Genomic DNA, 25,026 nt, shown 5'->3' with positions numbered 1-25,026 from the left:
TGCATGATGTCAAATGACTGTGAGATTTAGTGTAGGGGGTAGAGGAAGGAACTCACATTTGGCCTCTATTTTCATAGTAGAATGAGATGAGGTCTCCCACATGCATCCCTCTAGGAGAGGGAGGGAATTCATGTTGTGTGAAGATTAGTTGAATGAATTAGAGGTGGTTAGTCTAGGGAAGTAAAGCTATATTAATAGACATGTAATATCTAGAACAAAGGAGGCAGTATTTCCATTCTTCTCTCTAGTGATTAATCTATAGTTAGAATATAATGTTCAGTTATAGTTTGTCACATTTTCATATGGTCATTGATAACCTGGAATGCATACAGACTAGAGGAACCAGGAGGAGGAAATTCAAAACCAACGGTCCATGTCAAGCCAGCTTCCCAACATTCTAAAAGGTTGCCTTAACCTGCCTTCACACCATGCCATATGAAGATTGCTTGAAGGAAGTATAAATAAATGTAGGAGAGATTTTGATCACTCTCTTCAAATATTAGAACTTTCATGTGTTAGAGGAATTAGTCTTATCACATGGGATTTTCAGACTTAATAAAGACCAATGGGAGGGATTGCAATTATAAAGAAAAGGGGTCTAACCTGTAAGAGTTCTCTGAAAGTGGAAATGGGTGCTTTGGGTTATAATAGGTGGGATATAATCCTTTTCACTGGATATTTTTCAAAAGATGCTGAAATTTAGGATTCATGCATCTGGTTTAATTTAATGACATCTAAAGACTTGTATAACTTTAAGATTTTGTTAGTCTATGAATTCTTCTCATTTTGTCTTTATTACCTTTTCTGAAGTATTGTGAATTCACATATCATAAATGAATAAGTAGATAACATAATACATTTTAACAACATTATTTTTGAGTTATATCTGCCATTTGGAGTATTTGCTATCATTAGTTACCTATTATTCTTTCTGAGATGTCTTACTGGCATATCAAATACATTTAATCTGATCTAGAACTGATTTGTCTTTTCTTCCCCTCACTAATCTGAACATATTCTTTTCTAAATACCCCTATTGCAGCTCAAGATACTACCATCTTCTTAGATACCAGGTTAGTAAGCTTATAGGCATCCTTGAATCATCCTTTTCTCTAACTCTCATATCTAGTTTTTTTCAAGTCTCACTGATTCTTTCTAGCATTTTTCACATTTGCCACCTTCTTTCCATCCACATGGTCCCTTCCCTACTTCAAGTCCTTATTTCCTTCCATTTACTTATTTTACTTAATTACTCATAGAATAATTTGCATTACTATAGTAGTTCATTCTGCTTCCAGGCTTTCTCTTCTCCATCTTTTTCTTCATATCATAGCCAAAATAATATTCCGAAGGCACAGGCCTGACCATGGGTTTCCCTTCTTCAAAAACCTTCATTGGGTAGCAGCTAGGTGGCTCAGTGGATTGCAAGCCAGGGATAGGTTGGAAGGTCCTGGCTTCAAATCTGGCCTTCGATACTTCCTATGCGTGTGATCCTAGGCAAGTCATTTAATGCCTATTGCCTAATCCTTACTGCTTTTCAGCCTCGGAACTGCTACTTAGTATCAATTTCTAATACAGAAGGTAAGGGTTTAAAAAAAGAATAGTAATCCTGACAGTCAGTTTATCTGCTGAATTCTCAGAGCTGAGATATCCATCTTTTGGTCCCTCTCAGTCACACTCAAGGGAAAACCCAAAATAAAAGTGGCAGCTATGGGCTTTGAGATCCCCAAGCCAGTACATGTGCTGGCTGCCACATGAGAACAGTTCCTTATATGTTCTAGAGGCAAGAATGAAAGACAAAAAGGAAGCTGTTTCTCTTTTTAGTTGGCATCAGGCATCACCCCTGTCCTACTATCACAGAGCTGAGTGGTGTGGGGGTGGAGAGAAGATTGGAGCTTTGAACCAGATGTTTGCCTGGATGTTCCCAGGAGAGCTTCATGCACGTTCAGACAGTGGAATGGCTGTTGTAGGTCTGTCTCCAAATGAGCTTTTTGGAGTATATCCCAATTCTGCCATGCTATATATAAAGACCAGAAAAGGTCTCCTTCAGAAGGGGGTGTTTGAGGCAAGGCTTGAAGGAAACCAGGGTTTCTTTGAGGTGAGGGAAGCATAGGGGGCACGCCAGTGCACAAGTGTAGACCCTGGAGATGGAGTGTCATTGTGAAAAATAGTCAGAAATCTGGGTTGGCTGTTGACATCAAGTGTGTAGAGAGCAGTAAAGAATCGGGAGAGCTGGGCCTGTACTTGGCCTCCTTAGAACTAAAAACAGAGTAGGTGCTTAATAAATGCTTAGTGAATGATGGCTGAAGAATGCTGGAAAGAAAGGGTAATACCAGGTTTTGAGAAATGTAAAATGCCAAAACAGAGGAACTGATATTTGATCTCAGAGGTAAGAGGGAGCTTTTGAAGTTTATTAAATATTAGAAAGATTGGAGTAGGGAAAGATTGGAGTCCACCTATAACATTACACATAAGAAAAGATGAGGGCCTGAACCAGGATAATGATTGTTAAGAGCGGAGAGAAAGGAATGTATGTGAGAGGGTCATAGTGATGGAAATGCAAGATTTTGCAACTGATTGTATATATTGGGTAAGTGAAGAGTTGACTATAACAACTAGTGCTATGATCCTGATTGACTAGAAGGGTGGTGGTGGTTTTTTTGGGGGGGAATATGATGAGTTCTCTTTTGGACATAATGAGTTTGAGGTATTTACAGAACATCCAGCTTAAAATGTCCAATAGGAAGTTGGCAATATGGGGAATCATGTGTACAGAGTCAAGCATACCTTCATATGAATAGAGGATAATTGAAACTCAGGGAAGCTAATGAGGTCAATAAGTGGGAGAATGTAGGGGTCAAGATTAGATAACAAATTTGTTGGGACCCCACTTATGGTTGTCTAACTTAATATCTAGTCATCCCACTGAGTGGGAGCAGAGAAGATAGATGGTGGGAATAATCTAGGGTTTGGCAATTCGTGAACAGCAATAGAACAAAAACAGCAAGGAATCGGAGAGTAGAACAGGAGCTGGCAAACTTAGGGCCAAATTGTCCTTTCCTCCTCCCCAAATTTTTACATAAAATTTTATTGTATTTCAAAGATGGGATGGGTTTGGCCCTTTGGTTATAATTTATGCACATTGAATAAATCTCTTTTCACCTCTGCCTCTCAGAATTGCTGGTATTTTTCAAGGGTCAGATCAGATACCCCCTTTTCCTGTAGCTTGCCCTAATTCTCCCCTCCTCCCAACTGCTAGGATTCTCTCCTTCCTGAAACTCCTTTTTATTATACTTATTTGTATATGAATTTATACCTGTATAAGGACCTTGAAGGTAGGAACTGTTTCATTTTTCTTTGTCTCTTCAATGCACATAGTAGGCACTTAATAAATGCTTGTTTTTGGACTAGGCTTTGGAGAGCTTCCTTCCATTAATTTAGATGGTTGTGTGTGGATGAAAACACAAGATAACTATTTACAAGTCATTAGAATGTAATTGTTTAACCAAGTAAATTCAGATAAGAATAGTAGCAGGGATTAGAGGTTTGTACTTTAGGGAAATACCTCTAATATTGTCATCTCCTTTCTAAAAATTAATATAAATTGTCAGGATGGAATTTTTATGTTTATTTTTGTGTATATTTTATTTTTTTCCAATTGTATGTAACAACAATTTTACTTTATTTTCTGGCTATACTAGATTTTATTTTATTTGTAATTTATTTATTACCAGTTAGTAATAATAGATTTCTACATAAGTTTTCTAAAGTTATATGATTCAAATTGTTCTCTTTCCTCCCCCCTCCTGGAGCTGGCAAGCAATTTGATCTGAATTATACCTGTATAATCATCCAAAATATATTTCCATATTGTTCATTATAATCATATAAATCCAAAATCCCCAAATAAACAAGTGAAAAATCATAAACTTTAACCTGCATTCAGACTCTTGTCTATTCTTATTCTGGAGGTGGATAGTATTCTTCATTGTAAGTTCTCTCCCAGAATTGTCTTGGATCATTGTATTGCTGAGATCAGCTAAGTCACACAGTTGATCATTCCACAATATTGCTGTGTTACTGTGTACAAATATTCTCCTGGTTCTGCTTATTTCACTTGGCATTAGTTCATGTAAGTCTTTCTGAGATCATCCTGTTCATCATTCTTTACAGCACAATAATCCATAACATGATATATCACAGTTTGTTCAGCCATTCCCCAATTGATGGACATCCCTCCAATTTCCAATTTTTTGCTACAACCAAAAGAGCAGGTGTAAATATTTTTGTACAGTTAGGTCCTTTCCCCATTTTTTTAAAAATCTCTTTGGGATAAAAGATATGCATTGTTTTATAGCCCTTTGAGTATAGTGTAACAACAATTTTAAACATTCGTTTTCCAGGATCATGAATTCCAAAATCTTTTCTCTCTTTGCCTCTCCTCCTCCTTCCCTGAGACAGTAAGCAATTCTATCTAGGTTATACATGTGTGGTTATATGAAATGTATTTCCTTATTAGTCATATAGAAGAAGATTCAGATAAAACGGAACAAAACAAAACACTAAGAAAATAAAGTGAAATAGTATGATTTGATCTGTTGTTTTTTTTTTTAAACCCTTACCTTCTGTCTTGGAATCAATACTGTATTGATTCCAAAGCAGAAGAGTGGTAAGGACTAGACAATGGGGGTTAAGTGACTTGCCCAGGGTCACACAGCTAGGAAGTGTCTGAATCCAGATTTGAACCTAGGACCTCCTGTCTCTAGACCTGGCTCTCAATCCACTGAGCCACCCAGCTGCCCCCGATTTGATCTGTTTTAAGACTCTATCTGTTCTTCCTTTGGAGGTGGGTAGGATCATGAATAAATAGGGGGTAGCTAGGTGGCTCAATAGATTGAGAACCAGCAATGGGAGAGCTTGAGTTTTTGGCTTCAGACACTTCCTAGCTTTGTGACCCTGGGCAAGTCACTTAAACCCCATTGCCTAGCCCTTAATGTTCTTCTCCCTTGAGCCAATACACAGTATTGATTTAAAGACAGAAGGTAAGAATTTTTTTTTAAACACACAGAAAAATTCTTACCAGTAGCAGGAAGGGTTCCATCTTTTTTGAATGAATTTAAAAGGTGTAGTTGATGGAGAATCCCTCCTTAGTCTGGGTGACCTGTTTTCCTGTGCTACTAATCAGATTTGAACTGTAAGCTCTTGGGATCCCTTCTTTAATGTCTCAGTGCCACAGATTGGCCCTATCATAATAGTTACTGACCTGCATTGGTAGCGAAAAGTTTTCTCCTTTCTCTGCCAATGAAATCACTAACTCCAAAGAACAACCAAACAGTACAAACAAAGAAGATGAAGCTATAGTGCCTTATAACAGACTTTCTGAGGCCTCCCAAGTATAGGACTGATGTCTGGCTGTGAAGCTGTGTTTTTCCAGAAGATGATGAGGACTGCTTTAGTTAGATTACAATTCTGTTTTTTTTCTAATGTATTCAGAACAACCAAAAGCTCAAGGTTGAGGACTATTACCATCCTAGTTCAAAATGATAACATGAATCCTACCTCAAATCTGTATCATACTTTACAGTTTTCTAAATGATTTTGAATTTATCATATCTGGTATAATAGTTTTGTAAGATAAGCCTAATGAAAAGTACTGTTTTGAAGGTAAAGAAAGTAAGACCAAGTATAGTTATCTTTTCCTATTCACACAGACAAGAAGTAGCATCCAGAGCTGATTCTTCAGCCCATGCTTTTTCTTCTACATCCTGTATTTGAAGCTCCCATTATTACCACATTTATTGGGAGAGCTTTTTAGACATTTCCTCCTGTTTTAAAAACTCTTATATTGATATTTTTCCTCATGAACAATGCTTTTCTGCTATAGGCTTCTTGACCTAGAACAAACTTTTTATGAGGAAGTTCATCACATACTTGGGTGCTACGTATAATTAAATCTAATCTGAAACTGTGACCCATATTTGAAGAGAAGTGTGCTTTCCATCTGTTACATCCAAATGCCAAGTTATATTGTAATGCTATAAATTCTTTCAAACCCAACCCTATTGGGCACTTCTTAAAATATCCAGTAGAGACATCTAGCAGTGTGATACCAACTACTCTGAACTTAAATCTCATCTGCTTTCATTCCAGATAACTTAAAAATATATCTTAAAAATACCATCTTCTTCTCTAGGAAGTTTTCGTGCCTCTAAGGCAGTATGATATATGGCCAAGGGGCCAGGTTCTTGATCTGGGCCTACACCAGCAGCCAACCTGGGAACTTCAGACAAATCACTTCATGCCTGTAGACCAGAAACTCTTTATTGATTAAATGAAGGAATTAGACTTTTTCATCCTTAAGTTCCTTGCCATCTTTTAAGTTCTCTGTCTGTTCGCCCATAATGCCTCATTGGCAAAGGATCTCTTTTGATGATATATTAAATAAAATAAAAGTAGGAATAGGAAAATATTTCTACCTCTTGCCCTAGTTTGTCCAGAAGGCAGGACATGGCTAAAGAAAATGAATAGCTGGTACCTCACATTTAAGATTATACAAGGCAGAAATAGCAGGACCTGTAAACAAGGACATTTCCTGGCAGATTTCACCCAAGTATTGCCAAGACTTTTACTTTTGCACGACAGATCTAAAATCTTTGGTGTTTCTTTAGGAACTGCCAAAAAAAGCAAGATTCTGTCCAAGGAGGAGCAGAGGATTGTGGCATTTCACGAGTCTGGCCATGCTTTGGTTGGCTGGTTGCTGGAACACACTGAGGCAGTGATGAAGGTAAAGCTGCTCATTGCTCACAACTTGTCATCTCTTGAGTTTAAAACACGAGCCACCTTTGGTCCTTTGGTTCTCACTCATCCCTTTCCCTCAGCTGATCTTGCATCTGTCACCTTCTGTCTACTCATACCACAACTACTTGAGCCTGTGCTCTCATCTTCTCTGACAATTTCAGTAGGCTCCTTATTAGTCTTCCTACATCTACTCTTTTATCATACAAACCATTCTCCACTCAGCTGCCAAATGAAGACCCCTAAATACCAGGTCTCCCCACATCACTCCCATGTTCAGCAAGCTTCTATGGCTCACCTGTCCCCTAGGATAAAATGCAAACTCCTGTTTGGCATTTCAAACTCTTCTCAGTTCGGCTCCTTCCTATATTTTCAGGGTGGTTAGACAGAGACACATACACACAAGCCCAAATTGATATACTTGCTCTCTGCCCTGAGCCACACGTAGACACAGACAGATTCATACACATAACACTCCCTCCCTCCTTTCCCTCTAGCCAAATTGACATACTTGCTCTCTGCCCTTAATCTACTTCCTTTTAAAGTTTATTTTAAAGCTTATTGTGTTCTCATAGACTCTGTCCTGTATGTTTATCTTTAATGAATTATCCTGGAATTAAGAGAGAAATGGATTAATGTGAGATTTATGTTATAATTGTTGCCCCACAATAGAGCATATCTTCTGATTGGTTAGTAATTGACATTATTGTGCGATATTTTTCTTTGGCATTTTGCATGCTCCAAAATACCTTCAGCCACCAAACTACCATTACAATTACCGTAAAGTGAAAGTCCCTTTTTCCTTCTGTGTACTGTTTTACTTGAATATTAGAATTCTATTCCATTATCAAAATTGGGTTGGCGTATTTATGCTTTAACTTCTTTGTAAGCTTGAGATTAAAAATGGTTTCAGTTTTGCATTGCTTTTTCTCTGATAGCTTCTTTTGTTTTTGTAAAGTCTCTATTCTGTTTGTGGAATTTGAGGTCCATTCTGACATTTTGCAGATCTCCATAGCACCACGGACAAATGCTGCCCTGGGATTTTCTCAAATTCTCCCTAAAGACCAATATCTCTTTACTAAGGAACAGCTATTTGAGCGGATGTGCATGGCTTTGGGAGGCCGAGTGTCTGAAGCCATTTCTTTTAATAAGGTTACTTCAGGTGAGAAGCTAGTTCTTTAGGTGAATCAGTCAAGAGTTTCTTAGTATCATGTATATTACAGTAATATCCTTTTATAGAAGCAACTTCAAAGTCAGATTATCTTATTTCAGAATCAGTAGCCATGAACAAGGTCACAAAATTTGGAACAAATTAGACCATTTTCTGAAATATTATATTCAGGAACTTAAAAGAAGAGAAAAAACTCAAGAGCTAGAAAAAAAATCAATTTTTAATACTTTGAAGTTAAAGGGTATTATTACTTTTTGTTGTGTACATATTCTGCATCTGTAATTAAGTTGGTTTTTTGAGAATTCTTGGTACATATAATTCAATAAAAGCAGTTCCACATAACTATAATAAGTTACTATCTGGGGCTAAACATTATTATTCTTCACCACTTCAATGTAATGGGGCCTTTATTTCAGTACCTACTTGAGCCTCAACATTAGCATGTTGTTTGACAAAGAGTAGATCAGGAGAACTCCAGTTAACATAAATATGTATTAAGTACTCAAAAACTCAGATTGATTTAGTACTCTCTGAGTACAGATCCTCTTAAAAATATTAGTTAAGAAGAGCTTATAGATATTAATAGACGCTGTTTGACCCCTCAGAGCACAAACCTTAACAAGTGCCTTTAGGGGTTCAGCTGTGAAATATTTACCTGATTTTGATTCATGATGACTCATTGCCAGTATGTGAAAAATAGCATCGTTTGGTATGAGATTTTAGTGTAAATTCACAAAACAGAATCAATTTGTATTTCCATATTGCATAGGTTTAATTGATTATTAATAATGAATGCTGTAAATCTAATAAAACCGAAGGGTGAAAGAAACTCTGTATTGCCATATAAGCACATATTCATAATTATTATTTATTTATCTACTGTTTGACTTTAATCACAATGTGTTTTCCCATTGATTAGGGGGTAGACTTAGGTATCGAAATAGTTGAGTTGTTTGTTAATGGGAAAATCAGATGATCAGGAAAGACGTGACTTATGTCCCATTATTATCTTTGAACACATGAGGAATGTTTTAAATTCTGGTGTCAGATTCATGCTTGTGCTCAGAAAAAAAGTCTTAATGAGAAATCTGTTAAATTGGCCAGCATAAAAACCCTTTACTTCTTTTGATTCTGATTCTTCAGGGGCACAGGATGATCTTAGGAAAGTCACTAAAATAGCCTATTCCATGGTGAAACAGTTTGGGATGGTGCCTAGTGTTGGCCTTGTTTCCTTCCCTGAACAGCAGGAAAGCACATCAGGCATAGGACGACGACCCTTCAGTCAAGGGCTTCAACAAATGATGGATCAGGTAAATATACAAAATCAACCAACTGTCAGAATCACAGATATTTATTTTCTGAAGCTGAATATAGAAATTCCAAAGCATAGGAATCTTAAGTTGATAGGGTGTCAGCAGCTCCAAATGCTAGTGTCCATGTCAATATGAGTACCTCTGATTTCCAAAGACCTAAAGTGTGTGGCCCTGAAAAGCAGAGAGGGAAGTATGTAAGGGCTTTCCTATTTCTCTTTGTCTTCCTAAGACTTGGAGGGCTTTTCAGGGTTTTTCACCATTTATTTACACAATTCCTTTCTGACTTCAGTTTTTTATATCTTTATGTTTTACTGGTCTCTGAACAAATTAATTGGCATTGCTTTAGAGCTTAATACATTAAATTCTAATCTTTCCACCCCTGGAAGATTTTTTCTTAGTATTTGTTTTCTAGAATAGATTTTTTTATTTCTTTAAATATGTGAAATAATCAGTTTGCTCTCTTTTTGTCATTTAAGTGGACAAACGAATATTTAACATAAAACCTGCAATAAGATTTTCCCTAAATTCTTCACACATCAGCACTATGCTTCCTTTCTTGTTCCTTTGTCACAGCTACTCATGTATTTAAACTCAGGACACCAAAGAATTGTGTGTGGAAAGAGGCCCCAGGATTTTACAACCAGACTGGCCTGATACAAATTCTTAATAATACAAATACAAAGCCATAGATACAAATTCATACCATAAAGGTAACAGAAAATGACCACTAACCAAAGCTGATAACTGTTGGGATCATCTAGTACCTATCAAGTGAGTTCAGTTCTCTCAGGATAAATTAAATGAACCATATATAATAAATGCCAAGATGGCTAATTATCTATTCCTTCATTTATCATGTGTTTCTTTTCTGTGTGAAAGGTTTGACAAATGTAGAATATTGAATTTTAAGATTTGTGAGTTCCTGATGATATGAAATGCAGTTGGCAATGTGACACTTTGGTTGAAACACCTCTGCACATTAAGCCTCTGTTGAATAGTCATTTTCTTAGCTAAGGTCATTTCCTCAGAGATATAAAAGCCTTGCTCCTCCTGTACTTTCAGTCCCTACTTCAAAGAGAATAACGAATCCTTGATGTTCTTTTTCTTTGTGATGGTAGAGGGAGTCTGGTTTTAGCATAGATCAGAAAAAAGGCTTAGTATTCTGGAAACTACATCTACATTTGCCTAGAGACCCTGGCTGACCTTAAAGAAAAATGTTGTGAATCATCCAACCTGCATCTCCTCCAGTTAGGGTTAATAATGAAAATATCTCCCTAAACACTTAACAACATAACATTAGCTCAGTGTCATCTACCTTTTTGTTGTTTGGTTTTTACCTTATTCCTTTCCAGATTGAGAAGCAGCATCATTTCAGAAAAGTCTAGTACTGCTTGTACTGCTAAAAGATGGCTTTTCCATGGTGCTGTCCAGGTTGATGTGTTTTCTGTGAGACCACAAAAAGTAGTTTTTCCTCTTTACTAGCAAACACTGGAAAGTAAAGAATTTATTTTTCTAAGAATTCTCCAGCACTAGGAACTAGTTCATTCTGCTGTCCATTTACCTGAACCTTGTTGTTGTTGTTATTATTATTATTTTTATTTTTAAATTTTATTATTTTTTAAGAATATTTTTTCATAGTTATGATTCATGTCCGTCCCCCTCCTTCCTCCCTCCTCCCCCCCCCCCAGGAGCTGATGTGTAATTCCACTGGGTTTTCCACATATCATTGATCAAGACCTATTTCCATATTTTTGATAGTTGCTCTGGGGTGGTCATTTAGAGTCTACATCCCCATATCATATCCCCATCAACCCATTTTGAACCTTGTTATTTTTGAATGTGCCATGAGGTAGGGCTGAGAAGGTGGAACACTGTGTCTTGGGGAATAGTGAGGAACTAAATGGAAGGAAACTAGAGTCTTAATTAGGGAGCTGAACAGCCTTGAGGTTAAAATTCACAGGATAAAGAGAACTATGCCTCTTCTAGCTTAGCTTTGTTAAGAAAGGTGCAATTTTGGTAGCTGTGAATGAGAGCCCTGTCTAAAGGCACCACTGTATTAAATTTATGGTTGGACTAAATATAAGAGAATGTGGTTGCTGATTCAAAAATAATTAATATAGCTCAAGTCAAAATAACTCTTTAGCAGCTTTATTTACAAAAAGAGAGTAAGAGTGAAATTAGAGAAATGTGAAAGAGAGTAGAGTAAGATTATCTAACTTACACTAAATATTTGCTCTGGCCCCTGGCTCAAACCAGGCAAGGCTGATTAGCCCTCAGCAGGAGGGCCCGGTGGTGAGTACCCTACATGACCTCCTCCAAGACTGGGAGGCCTCTTTAGAAACTAATCTCTCCAGAAGCCAGGAAAGGAGTCATCTTTTTACTCATCCAAGTAGTAGCTCCAAAGGGAGAAGATGCAAGAGCAGTCTTACCAGAGTCCCAGGTCCTCCATGGTCCAGATTCAGTCCAAAGACCTCACGACAGGAAATTTCAGCCTCTTTCTTAACATCACTTTCTGTCCCTTCTTCCTCTTTACAGGGATCAGTTGTAGTCCTTAAATTTGCTTAGCACTGTCCAGGGGGCCAGTCAGTGGCTTCTGGAAGTGCAAACCACTTTAGTGGGTGGTTTGTGGACCTCCCCCTACTTAACTTAAGTATGGATGTCTTGGCCTTTGATTGATTAAATTTAAAAGTAAGAAGGGGAGAGTTAGTCCTATCTTCACACCACTGTGGGAAAGAGGGAAAGATCTGCCTCAGATGATACTTATTATGGCTTCTTAGGAGATGTTTTGCTTATAGGATTTAGAGCTTGATGTGGGATCTTAATTGTTCACCTTGGGGCACCTAGGTGGAACAATGAATAGAGCACTAGGCCTGGAGTTGACAGGTCCTGGGTTCAAATATGTCCTCTGACACTTTGTGACCCTGGGCAAGTCACTTAACGTCATTTGCTTAGCCCTGGCCCTTCTGTTTTAGAGTTTTTACTAGGACAGAAAGTAAGGGTTTTAGGATGGGGAAAGAAGAGCTCACTTAATTTAATATTTTTTCGACTGATTAGGAAACTAACCCAGAAAATTAACTTGACTTGCCCGAATGAAAAAAATTTTTTCAAACTCTTACCTTCTGTCTTAGAATCAGTACAGTGTATTGGTTCCAAGGCAGAAGTCAGTGGGGTTTAAGTGACTTATCCAGGATCACACAACTAGGAAGTATATAAGGCCAGATTTAAACTTGGGACCTCCCATCTCTAGGCCTGCCTATGAATCCACTGAGCCACCTAGCTGCCCCTAAAATGTAATTTTTTCAAGGCAAGAAAAAAATTAAGAATTATAGCCATCTTCTGTAGCTTCTTTTCCTCATAGGAATTTGTCCTCTTCCCACAGGAAGCAAGACTGCTAGTAGCTAAAGCATACAGGCACACAGAGAAGGTGCTGCAGGAAAACCAAGCCAAACTGCACTCGGTAAGTGCTATGCTGGATTCTTATGCTCTCTTTCTGGGACCTTAGCCAGTTAGAGCCTGGAGTAAGGACTGGAGGAAGCACCAGTGGCCTATTGGGCTCGGTCTTTTCTCCCTCTGCTAAGTGCATCTCTTTCTTCTTTTCTTCACCTGTCTTCTTTGGTCTGCTTTTTCATCTTCTCTTTTCTCCTTGTCTTAGTATTGCTTGGCTCTCCTGGTAGCACTTAGAGCTAAGGAAATTGCTTGTTCTTGGCCAGAGCTCATTAATATAAAAAGGCCACTTTCCCAGCTTCTGTCTCTGTGTTATCTTTACAAAGAGGAAGAATTCTTTTCCACCTCCAGCTATACCTCCTATACCTAACCCACATAAAGATCCCCAAAATTATGTTAAGTATTCTGTCACTATAATTCTTAGCCTGACTGGGAAAGGTGAGGAGGGTCAGAAATACTCTTTTATGTTAAGAGCTAAGATAAGACAGTAATTGGATTCTGATTCAGAACAAAACAAAACAAAACTGGGGGATTAGTGATATTTAGGTGGTGCATTTGTTTGTCTCAGTTGTCTCCTGGTGACTCCTCCTATCTTTCAGGTTATCACATGTGGAATTATATAATTGGGTTTGCCCAAAGCTGATGTTGCTAGGTAACTAAGTAAATAGATGTTTACACACCCATCTGGGGCCGTAGGCCTGGATGTGAGGGACTGAAGCCAAGGGAAATACAAATTAGTGAGAGGTTCAGGAAGAGAAGTGATCCCTGGCTTTTACCCTTTACCTTTTGCCATTGGAATAGGCTTCTCAAAAAAACATTTTAGTGTCCAGAATATCTTGGATGGTTCTATTATATAAAGCTGACTCTGAGCTCAAGGGGAGCTCTGAAGCCAGACCCTCCTTTTATAGGTGAGGAAAAAAGCCCAGGAATTTCAAGTGACTTTGCCAAGCTCATACCAGCAATGTAAGGATCAGAGATGGGACTTCATGTCCTCTGATTCCAAAGCCAATGCTCCAGAGTTCTCCAAAAGTGGAATCAGCTATTTGGGGAGGTAACAGATCCCCCATATTTAAATTCTTCAAGGAAAAGCTGGATGACTGACTGCCTATCAGCTGCAGTATAGGGGTGACTTTCTTGGGGGCCACTGAAGTTCCCTCTCCCTATTAAATTGTTTTACTAGGGTACTTTGGAAGCTACCAGTTGTTAGATAGTTCAAATTCAACAGATATTTACTAAAGATTGTGCTTGGGGCTGGAGAAGATAAAAAGTTACCTAAAACATAGGCATGCCTTCATGCCTAGTAGGGGAGAGAGCACACCAACGTGATCAGCAAGGGCAGCAGATTTGGTTGTTAGAATCAGGTTCAGATCCCATCTCTACCAATTACCACCTGTGTGACCTTGGACAAGTCACTGCTTCCAGCCTTCTTACACATCACTTTGTGGTCCAGCCATACCAATGTACATGTTGTTCTGTGTCTCACACAAGACATCCCTCCTATTTCTTTGCCTTTGTCTTGGCTGTTCCCTATTCCTGCAGTGCTCTCCCCTTCATGTCTCTTGGAAACCCTGGTTTCCTTAAAAATTCAGCTCAAGCATCACTTTGGACTGGAAGGTTTTCCTGATCATCCTAGCTACTTGTTCCTTCCCTCCCCAAACTTCTTTGTGCTCTTCCTCCTGCAAGTCTTGTTTGTACCTGGTGTTTGCATTTTGTTTCCCCATTAGACTATGAGCTTCTTAAGAGCGAGGACTGTCTTTTGTCCTTCTTTGTCTTTTCAGCTCTTAGCATAATGTGTGGTATGTAGTAGGTGCTTAGTAAATTCTGGTTGACTTCTTTATACATATATATGTATGTATGTATGTATGTATGTATGTCTTCTCTCCTGTTGAATGTAAGCTCCCTTGAAGACAAGGACTGTTTTTGTACTGAATTGCTTAGCACAGTACCTGGCATATAGTAAGAACTTAATCAGTGATTGCTGATTGATTAATTTATCTCTCAGGACCTCTATTTCATCCTTGCCAAATGAAGAGGCTGACCTTGATGGCTGCTGCAGTCTCTTCTAACTCTGCTATTCCTGTGACCCCATGACCTATCACACATAGTATTTAAGTGATAAATCAATTAGAATGGCACAGGGAAGAGTGCCCTAGAAGGGAAGCCTTCTTAAGATCCACTTAGTTGGCACTGAAGGGGCTTGGTGGAAGAATTAGATAAGTAAACCAATGTTAAAGAAAGGGCTTCTAGCAGACATTTTTAAGAGATCACAGATAAGAGACATGGCCTTTAAAAGAATGGTTTCTGGGCAGCCTCCTTTCCATCTTCCTTTCCAGTCCAGGAACTGATCCCTCTAAAGTGGGTGTGGAAATGGGTAAGGAAGACATCCAACTCTTGATTTCACCCAAGAGCCTTGTGCCCTGAAGTTTTCAGGCCAGGAGAGGGGATTTCCTAGTAGATTTGGAAGACCCTACTCTTAAGGATTTGGTGCAGGACTCTGCTAAGCTCTGCTGAGGCCATGCTTCAGCGTAGCATGGTGATCAAGGCTATTTAGATGGTTTTGGTTACAGTCATGTAGATCTGATGTTCCAGAGAGGGGGTAGGACAGAAAGGTGGACATAATGATTGGAGGAAGAAGGAGGTGCAGCTAAGGCACAGAAAAATGTCAGATGTAGCACAAGACTGGTGGAGAAGAGTGTTCTGGATAAGAGGGCATTAGCCGCAGCTTCAGGAAGGAGATGACATGTGAAATGTTTTCTGATGGGGAGAGAAGGAATTCAGAGAGGGAAAACCATTCCAGGCACTGGATTGAAACATAAATACCAAGTAGGAAATCATTGTGTGTTTAGGAGGCAGAAGTAGGTCCAGTGACAAGGAGTATGGATTCAAGGAGAGTCCCAGGAGTTAATCACACATTATAAGAACATTGAACTTGACTTGTTTGGTAATGGGGGAGGAGAATTAACATTTTTGAGCAGTGTGGCAGCAGTGTAATGATGAAGTTGAACCAGCAGAGTTTAGGTATGTGGGAAGACTTATTAGGAAGTTATCAGAATTTGAGAGGTAAAAGTACAGATTTGGCGTCATCTATGTTAAGGTAGGAATGTCTGAGTCTGTGTGTGTGGCTAGAAGAGGGACTTCCTTTGAACCTACACCTGGCATAGAGCTGGATCTTGTGGCAACAACTCCTAATTCCTATTCCTTTTTGGAAAGTTTTGATTTTCTCTGTCACTAGAAAAGGGGAAAGACTTTGCAGAATCTTAGAGGTACACACAGCTTTCTTCTGAAGACAGTAGCAAAAGTTTCCTAATCTCTGTCCCTAGGCAGTGAAGATAAATGGTCTTTGGTTCCATGCTAGAAAGAAGGCTGTAGGGGGGATATGGATGATTTTCCAGAAGTCATCTCTGAATTGTCAGAAATTCCCTGTATTGACAACTTTCAGTTATTCCTTAGACTCTCATTATGTTTTCCAGGGGAGGTAGGGTGTTTGATGAATGAACAAGTGAAAAAGCATTTATTAAGCACTTTACTATGTTTCAGGCACTGTGTACAATCTGGAGATACAAAAACAAAAAGGAGCTGTCCCTATCCTTATTCTGTTCTATTCTATTATATCCTTTTTGTCCCTTCTAATAGAGGAAAGCAATATGTCAATGTTGGCCAGGGAGGGGTGTTTGGATCTGGAAAGTAAGAGGGGGTTGGTAAGTTGAATCAGAGGGAAATTGATTGGTATGTATTTCTAATAATTGTAGTCTTGATTTGATTTCTATACCCAGAGTTAGAGGTAACAATTAATAGATGAGTAATGGCCAATAGAAAGGCCATTAAGTTTGGAATCAGGGGATCAGGGGAACTAGGTTCAAATTCTGGCTGCACTAAGATGACTTGTGGTTTTAGAGAGGTTACCTCGGGTGGCTTCAGGTTTCTTATCTATAAAATATAAAATGAAGGGAAGAGACTAGATGTCTTTTTTCTTTCTTTATATCCCTAGCACTGAGCAAATGCCTGGCAAATAGTATATGCTTAGTAAATGTTTACTGACTGACTAAGATCCCTTCTACCTCTAAATTTATGATTTTGTACACTCTGTGATAGTTTTTCCTCTGTGATCAATCTTCTAGCTAGAGAACCTGTCCAAATGACATCTATTCTTTTGGATTGCTGTTTACTTTTTTTGTGAGTTTTAAGTTTATTCATATGAGAAGCTCTTAAAATAGCTCTGCCAGGTCACAACTATTAATTTTTTTTCTGAGGATCTCAGGATCAAAGACAGTTTCATTTCCTCATTCTTGTCTCCTTTGGGAATTCTCTCCAATGGGAATTCCCAACTCCTAAGCTTTCTCCCATTACTGAAGGTAAAGCTGTACGGAATAGAGAATGCTTTCTGGGGATTAATTGGAAATAGACATAAATTGTCATTACAGCAAAAACTGGTAAAATGATTATGTTTTTAAAAACCATGTAACTTCTTTATGTTTTTCAGAACCACCTTTAGATTATTTATAGGTTATCTGTTGCTTGAACTGTCCCAGTCTTTGGGCTTGGCAACACAGACAAGCCATGGGATAACCAATTTTCCCTTCTTGTTAGCTACCTACCTAAGGGGCCTTAGGTGGGAGATGTGCAGAGCAGGGATTTGTTGGGTAGATGTTTGAAATCCCATCATCAAATAGGTGTGATGAATATTAAAAGCCATTCTATCCCAGCTATCTTGCCTTAGCTTCCACTCTTTTTCTTCACATACAATATAATATACTTTAGTCAAACTTCATTACATAAAGTTACTGAACCCTGAATTTTCCTACCTCTCATCCTTGCTCATGCTTCTATCTCCACCCTTCTGACTGTCAAAATTCTGCCATTCCTATCACAAATGTCTCCTTTTCTGTAAAGTATCCCTAATTCTTCCCAGATAGAAATATGCTGTCTCTCTGTGTCTCTATGTTTCTGTCTGTCTCTCTGTCTCTGCCTCTCTCCCTCTCATGTTACCAGATCACTTTGCTTATCAACTCTTCCTAGTACCACATTTTAACCTTAATTATAATTATTTGTCTTTTTCCCCTTTATATTCCCTGAAGGCAAGAACTATGCCTTCTGCATTGTTGAATACCCCATGTTGCCTAGCTCAGTGCTTTGTAGATAATAGGTACTCTGTAATTGTTTGTCAGATTAAGACTAAGCTAGCCAGAAACAAGGATTGGGTTATTCTGGTGGCATTCTTTGTACTCAGGTACAGGAGCTAGTCTCATTAACTTTTCCTTGAGGTTGCCTCTACATCTCATTTTAAACCTCTACACGTTTGAAATTTATCTAAGCAAGCACCACATCAGGAGGGTCAGAAATGACTTCCTCCTTCCTCTTCCACTTATTGTAGGATGTTACAATTATTCCTTTCCCCAACTTCACTGAGGGCTTTATACATATTCTAAACCCCAGTCACCTGCCAATAAAAAGAGTTTGCTGTCAGAAAATGAGGTAAAACATCATTCTCAAGCTGTATCCTCCTTCTGTCTCCTAGCCTGCATTCTTGTGCCTACTTCCTTGGGAAAATGATTTGTCCTAGAGCTTGATATATACCACTCATAGAAATACCCTTTTGAGCTTCATTTCCTGGGAAGACTGAGAAAGGTTTTACTCTGAAGTTTGTTAGCCTGCATGGATATTCTGTTGAATGGTTTTCTCTTTCATTCATTGATATTCTGATCTCAAAAGGCTCTTGTCTATATCTTTGAGCCTGTACTCAGTGCTTATACACTGGTATATTTGTTCTTTCTAGTTGGCTAATGCCTTGTTGGAGAAGGAAGTGATAAACTATGAGGACATTGAGGCCTTGATTGGTCCACCTCCCCATGGGCCTAAAAAAATGATCACTCCGCAGAAATGGATTGATGCAGAGAGAGAGAAACAAGGCACGGAGGAGGAGGAAGAGCCACCCCAGCGACGACACCCCCGAGAAGAGGACTTGGATGAGGAAGAATCATCCCAGCAAAAATAATCTGAATTCCCTTCTCAAAGGGTTAGAAAAGGAGTCCACATTTCTTCTAGAAAACAAACATCCCATTCAGTTGACCTGTTAGTTTCATTTAAAATAGGATCTGCAGTTCTTGTGTCCAAACATTAGTCTGAAATCCATAACATTGCACAAATTATCCTAGGCAGCCTCCCCCAGGTGCAGGTCTGAGCTATATTCACTCATTAACCATTAGTAAATCCCTTTGCAGAGAATTTGGGATTTTTTTATATCTTTTCCCCTACGGGGATACTCTCTATTCCAGATAACAGGTGTTGCAAATGGCCTAGTATCCAGAGACTTAGAAACATTCTAATTGAGAACATAAAGCAATACTGACCTATTGTCCATGAAGACCAAGGGTTGTATTTCTTAAAACCCCCATGTCTGCCTGACAGTTGGTATATGATCTTTTCTTGGGTCCTGTTACTTTATCAGAATAATGAAATGCTCAAGAAAGGACTCTATAGCTACACTGATCTGATAATTATTACATCTTCTTAACTGTGAGTTCTCTCAGTTTGTCATCTGGTAAATGAGCTTATATTATTTCAGAAAATGAAAGAAAGCAAGTTTATGGGATTAAAATATCTTCACCTGATGCTGATATTATGTTTATAGATGTGTTCTTAATGACTCATTCTCAAAATATCTATGTCACTTTGCTTTTTCTACCTGGGAGAACTGTTGTAAATGATGAATTAATAAATTTTGCAGGATGACATCCACCTCAGCACAACTTAACTAGGCCTCATTGAGGGGAGTAGTTGGGTTTATATGTCTATTTAATTTTTGATAATACTTTGTATATTCTTCCATGGATGCAAATCATTTTTAATCTCTCATTTAGTGAGTCCATCATTCACTGCCTGGGAGCGTCCATTTTCATTAATGGATAAAAATGCTTTTTGGTTCACTTCATCCCTGGTACATGGAAGGAAACAACTATATAAGAATATTTCTCAATCTGAGATTTTTCTCCCTCCCTCAATTTTCTCTGCTGAAAATTAGAGTCACTGATTTGAGGGTACTGTCATGAAGGAATAGGATTTAATATTAAATTGCTCTTCTCAAAATCAATATACAAAAAGAAATATCCTGTTTGTGTTAGGTATGTGAATCCAGACAGCTATTACAGATACCTGTAGGGAATAAATTACAGGATTGCAGTTTTCCCAGAGGTGGCACTGAAATAGTTTTGCCATGTTGTCTTCTGGCCTAATCCTCAATTAAGACAATTTAATATTTATCAGGGGCTCTTTTATCTCCACAGACAGCACTCTGCTACCCCCAGGACTTTATGATAGGTTTTCATAGCCCAGCTGACTAACAGGGTACAAGCTCAGGCTATCTTAGGCTCACAATTGACTTTGAAAAGTGGATCTTCATTCAAGTGACCATCCAGAAAAGTCTACAAAAGGGACCCAGTTTAATTCACATCCACCCTATGACAAAATCCCCAAGTGAATTTTCCTTTTACTGAACCTTAAAAATCATCTATTAAATGAGCCTATAGGAGTACAGGAAATGAAATAAACCAAATTCTTGTATTGAGCATTATAAAGGAGGCAACTTGTGGTGGGAATAGTGGTGCACTTATAATCAGAAGAGACTGGATGTGAGTTGGTTGACCTTTGTACATGTCACTTCTTGGAACTTCATTTCTTGTCTATATACAGGAATAATATTTCATAAAGTAGTGGTGAGAATTAAATAATATAATGAATATGCATGTCTTTGTAAGCCTTGAAGTGTCATCTAAATTATATTATTTTGTTGGGCTAGGGCAGTTTCCAAGAAAAAACATCATTTGCATAATAGTAATAAACATCTGTAAGAAATGAATTGTAGGGTGGTGTCTTGCATCAGGTTGAGGATACAGGTGGAATTCCAAAAGCCCTGGAATTGATTTGCCCTCTTGGGGATCCTCCAGACTGCTGCTCCAGAGCAGACTTCCTAAGGCAGTACCATGTTGGAAATAAGTTCCTGGGTTCACTTTGGAATCTGTCCAGAGTCTAGGGGGACCGCACAGCTGAAACAAAGCTAGCTGTTGGTGGGCTTGCCATGGCCTTACAGTAAAGCTTCTGACTCACCTGATTTCTGGTATGTACTATAACACATCATTACTTCCTGCCAGGCTCAAGGAATGTCTTCAAATCCTTTTTTTAAAAATATGTCTTGGAATCTTTTTTTTTTTAAATCCTTACCTTCTTTCTTAGAATCAATATTAAGTATTGGTTCCAAGGCAGAAGAGTGGTAAGGGCTAGGCAGTTTGTTAAGAGACTTGGCCAGAGTCACAAAGCTAGGAAGTGTTTGAGACCATACTTAAACCCAGGACCTCCCATCCCCAGACCTGGCTTTCTTTCCACTGAACCTCCTAGCTGCCCCTGATGTTTTAGATTCCTAAAGGACAGTGCCTTGGAGTATTTTATTCATTGCTAGACCATAATCTACTGATATTCAAGAGGGAAATCTAGAGAAGCCAGGAGGCACATACTAAGAGATGTATTTTGTATGGCCAGAGATTCACCAAGATGAAATTCCAGGGAGAGACTGTCAGAGTGTACATAGAAACTTACTAGAGTGGAATTTATTAGATAACAATCAGATACACATCTATCCTGGAATAGGGAAATAATTGATGATCTGTGAAAAGGATTTATTTAGCAAGGGCCCCAAGGTAAAATTTATGATAATAAATTTTTCTGGTCTTTCATCACAAAAATTTTATTCATCTATGATTTCAGGAACTATTTCATTGTATGGAGAAAAGGTACCTTCTCTAGGACTGAGATCTGTTTTGGTGCCAGATAGCTTTTGTCTTCACCAGTATAAACAAGTAAATATTTTGTTTGACTATTGAAAAGAAAGGTTTGTGTCCAAGTCCAGAAGTTGCACATTTTAGTCTCAAGTATTTCTGACGTAATTTTCTTCTGCAAATTGGTTGAAATTTTACAGTTATGTAATTTTTAACTATTTGGCAACTGTTTTAAGGATTCTCATCTTTGCAAAATACTACATAGGACAAGAAACTTGTTGCCAATTACTTCAATATATTCTCTTGCTAATAACTCTTGAATACAAAATATGAGTGTCTCTCATCAAATCCAGTTCAACAAAATTTATGTTAATTGCTTTCTCTGTAAGGCACTGGGGAAAAGTTTAAAGGTAAAATAAAAAAATTCCCTTCCCTGCAAGAATTAAATTCCTTTGGGGAAAGAAACATGGATTATTACATGTGGAGGGAGTAATAAAGATGGAAGAATGGAAGGACGGAAAACAGAATAGTGGACAATTATTGGTGCTGTTTCTTAAAAATTTGGAGTGGAGTATTCTGAACGTGTGTTGCTTGGATATCATACTCATGTCTCTTTTACAAATAAATCAAAATTTTTCTTTTTTTTTAACTAATAAAATTGATTTTTTTCTTCCAACAAGTACAAAAAAAAGAAAAACAAAATTCTTATAACAAATATATATACTTGAGCAAAGTAGATTCTTCCATTGGCTTTGTCCAAAGAATATGTCTCACTCTACACCCCAAATCTGTCACTTGACTATCAGGAGATAGATTGTATTTTTTATTGATCCTTTTAGAACCATTTCATTGCTTTGATCAATTCTTAAGGTTTTCAAGGCGTTTTTATTTTGGTGGTATTATAGAAATTGTTCTGCTTACTTCATACTGATTGTATTAGTTTATACAAATCTAGCCAGGTATCAGTGAAAGGGTCCTTTCATCAGTTAATCAGTAAACATTAAGTGCCTACTGTGTGCTAAGCTTTGGGGGATACAAAAAGAGGCAAAAAGACAGCCCCTGCCTTCAAATTGCTCACAATCTAATGGAGAAGACAACATGCAAAAATATATATACAATGCAAGGTACATACAGGAGAAATAGGAAAAATGGAGAGAAGGCACTAGAATTTTGAGGTATTAGGGAAGGCTTCCTGTAGAAGGTGGGATTTTATTTGGGACTTAAAAGAAGCCAGGAAGGTCAGAATCTGAAGCAGAGGAAGTTTCCTTCTTGCATTCCAGGTAGGGGAGAAAGCCTGAGAAAATGCCCAGAGCTGAGAGATGGAGCTTCTTGCCACTGGAACAGCCAAGGAATTAGTATGACTAGACGGAAGAGTACATTTTTGGGAAGTAATGTGTTTGAAGATTGGAAAAGAAGGAGGGAGCTTGGTTATGAAGGGCTTTAATGCCAAACAAAGCATTTTGTGTTTGATCCTGGAAGTGATAGGGAGTCACTGGTGTTTATGGGGTGGGATGGAGGTTGACATGAATCAGTCTTGGCAGCAACTTGGATATTGGCAGGGAGTGGGGGAGAGGACGAGAGATAGTGAGGAATCCAGGATGACTACTAGGTTGTGAGTGGGAGGGACTGGAGGGTGGTGTTGCCCTCTATGGCAATAGGGGAGTGGGAGGAGGTTTAGGGGAGACGATAGGAGTTCTGTTTTAAACATTAGTTTTAACATATCTTCTAGACATCCATTTTGAAATGTCTGAAAGGCAGCTGGAGATGTGAATGTCAGAGATTTTTAGGCAGGATAGGTAGATTTGAGAAACATCACTTTTGAGATGGAATTACATCCAAAAAAGCTGATCACAAAATGAAAAGATAGAAGGAGAAGAGAGGAAGACCATGAATAGAACTAAGGGATACCTACATTTCAGTTTGAGTGGTATCTGATTTGGGTAGTAGGAAAACCAGGAGAGTGTGGTGGCCTGACAGAGCAGACAGTATCGAGGAGAGAGTGATCTAGTATAGAATGCTACAGAGAGGTCAAGGACTGAGAAAAGGCTATTGCATTTGCAACTAAAGAGATCAGTGGTGACTTTGGAGGAACTTTTTGAAACCAGATTATAAGGGATTAAGAAGAGAGAGGAGAGAAAGTGGAGGCCCTTTATACCTCCAAAGAGCAGAAGAGATAGAGCATGATAGGCATAACAGGATCAAATGATAGGTATTTCAGGATCGGGGAGACCTGGGCATGTTTGTAGGCAGTAGGAAATGAGCCATTAGTGAGGGAGAGATTGAAAATAAGTAATAGAATGGAGATGACAAAGGAGGCACTCTGTTGGAGGAGACAGGATGGAATAGGATCATTTAAACAATTAAGAGGGGTTAGCCTAGGTATCGAGTAGGACCACTTCGTGTGAGACAAGGATGAAGGAGGAGAGTGGCAGAAGGCATCTGAGTGAAAGGAGCTAAGGAAGAGGAGAGAAGATGGAGCTTACTAAGAATGGTCTTCATTTTTCTGCATTTAGAATAACATTAATATGTCATAAAATTGGTCAGCCATTCACAACCAAAAGACTCCTCCTTTCCAGGTTTGTGATACTACAAAAAGAACCAACAAGTATTTTTTCCAAGTTAATGCAAGGAACTATGCTAGATGTTGAGTGTACAAAGACACAAAAAAAATCCCCTGCCTCCGAGAAGCTTTCATGCAAGTAATGCAACATTTGAATAACTAAGCATGATAATTTGAGGAGGAAGAAAGCATTAACAACTAGGGGGATCCAGAAAATCTTATAGGAAAGGAGGTCAACCATGAGTTGCTTTGATGAACAAGAGGGATTCTAAGAAGCAGAAATGGGGATGAGTATTCCAAGCATGACTCACACCTGAGGGAATGCTTGTACGTGTAGAGGATGTAGAGGCAGGAGATGAACATCAGCTTCAAAGAACCACAAAGAGTTCACTTTGGCCAGAATGGCCAGTGGATAATTATGAAAGAAACCTGGAAAAGTCTCTTGGAGTCAGGTGGTGAAAAATTTGACATGTCAAACAGGCATTCATCATTTAACTTTGAAGAAGGAAGAACTGCTAAAGATTCTCTAGGGTGATAACTTAGGTACAATGCTCAGGGCAGCTCTGTGGAGAATGGATTGGAGAGAGGCTGCTGAAATAGCCCAGGAGGAGGACTCATTGTTGAACTCCAGTCAAATTTGATTATTTTTGGTAGAAACAACTCTTAATTCCAGCATACCAAGGTTTGAAAGTTTCAGTGGCTCCTAGCTTCCTCCCTGATGAAATACAAACTCCTTATCCTAATGTTTCATTTTTATTTATAGTTGCTCTTTACAAATTCCACATTCTAGTCAAGCTGACTACCTAGTTGAGAATTCACCCACCTCCCTACATTCTCAGACACCAATACCTGTCCATTCTCCCTTCTCCCTCTATCCTATCCCACCCTGCTAAAACCTCTACCAGTTCAAATCCTCTTCCTTCTAGGCTCAGTTCAGGGGCTACCTTCAGAAAACCTTTCCTGTCTCATTAGCAAAAA

At 38.5% G+C, this 25,026-nt stretch overlaps 1 protein-coding gene across 2 annotated transcripts in view; it reads left to right on the top strand.

Annotated features, from left to right (window-relative positions):
* Positions 1-20,575, top strand: part of SPG7 (SPG7 matrix AAA peptidase subunit, paraplegin) — an 83,035-nt gene extending 62,460 nt beyond the window's left edge. For both annotated transcript variants that reach the window (XM_044663167.1, XM_044663168.1), the window contains 5 exons: positions 6,669-6,784; positions 7,801-7,957; positions 9,110-9,276; positions 12,659-12,736; positions 18,497-20,575. In XM_044663167.1, the coding sequence (XP_044519102.1) occupies positions 6,669-6,784; positions 7,801-7,957; positions 9,110-9,276; positions 12,659-12,736; positions 18,497-18,715 (737 nt within the window). In that variant the 3' untranslated portion in view covers positions 18,716-20,575. The remainder of the gene's footprint in view (positions 1-6,668; positions 6,785-7,800; positions 7,958-9,109; positions 9,277-12,658; positions 12,737-18,496) is intronic.
* The last annotated feature ends 4,451 nt before the right edge of the window (positions 20,576-25,026 follow it).

The sequence above is a fragment of the Gracilinanus agilis genome, chromosome 2 (assembly GCF_016433145.1).
Source record: "Gracilinanus agilis isolate LMUSP501 chromosome 2, AgileGrace, whole genome shotgun sequence".
NCBI lineage: Eukaryota > Metazoa > Chordata > Mammalia > Didelphimorphia > Didelphidae > Gracilinanus > Gracilinanus agilis.
The sequence above is the reverse complement of the archived record's forward strand: the minus strand, read 5'-3'. Positions and strand labels throughout refer to the sequence as shown.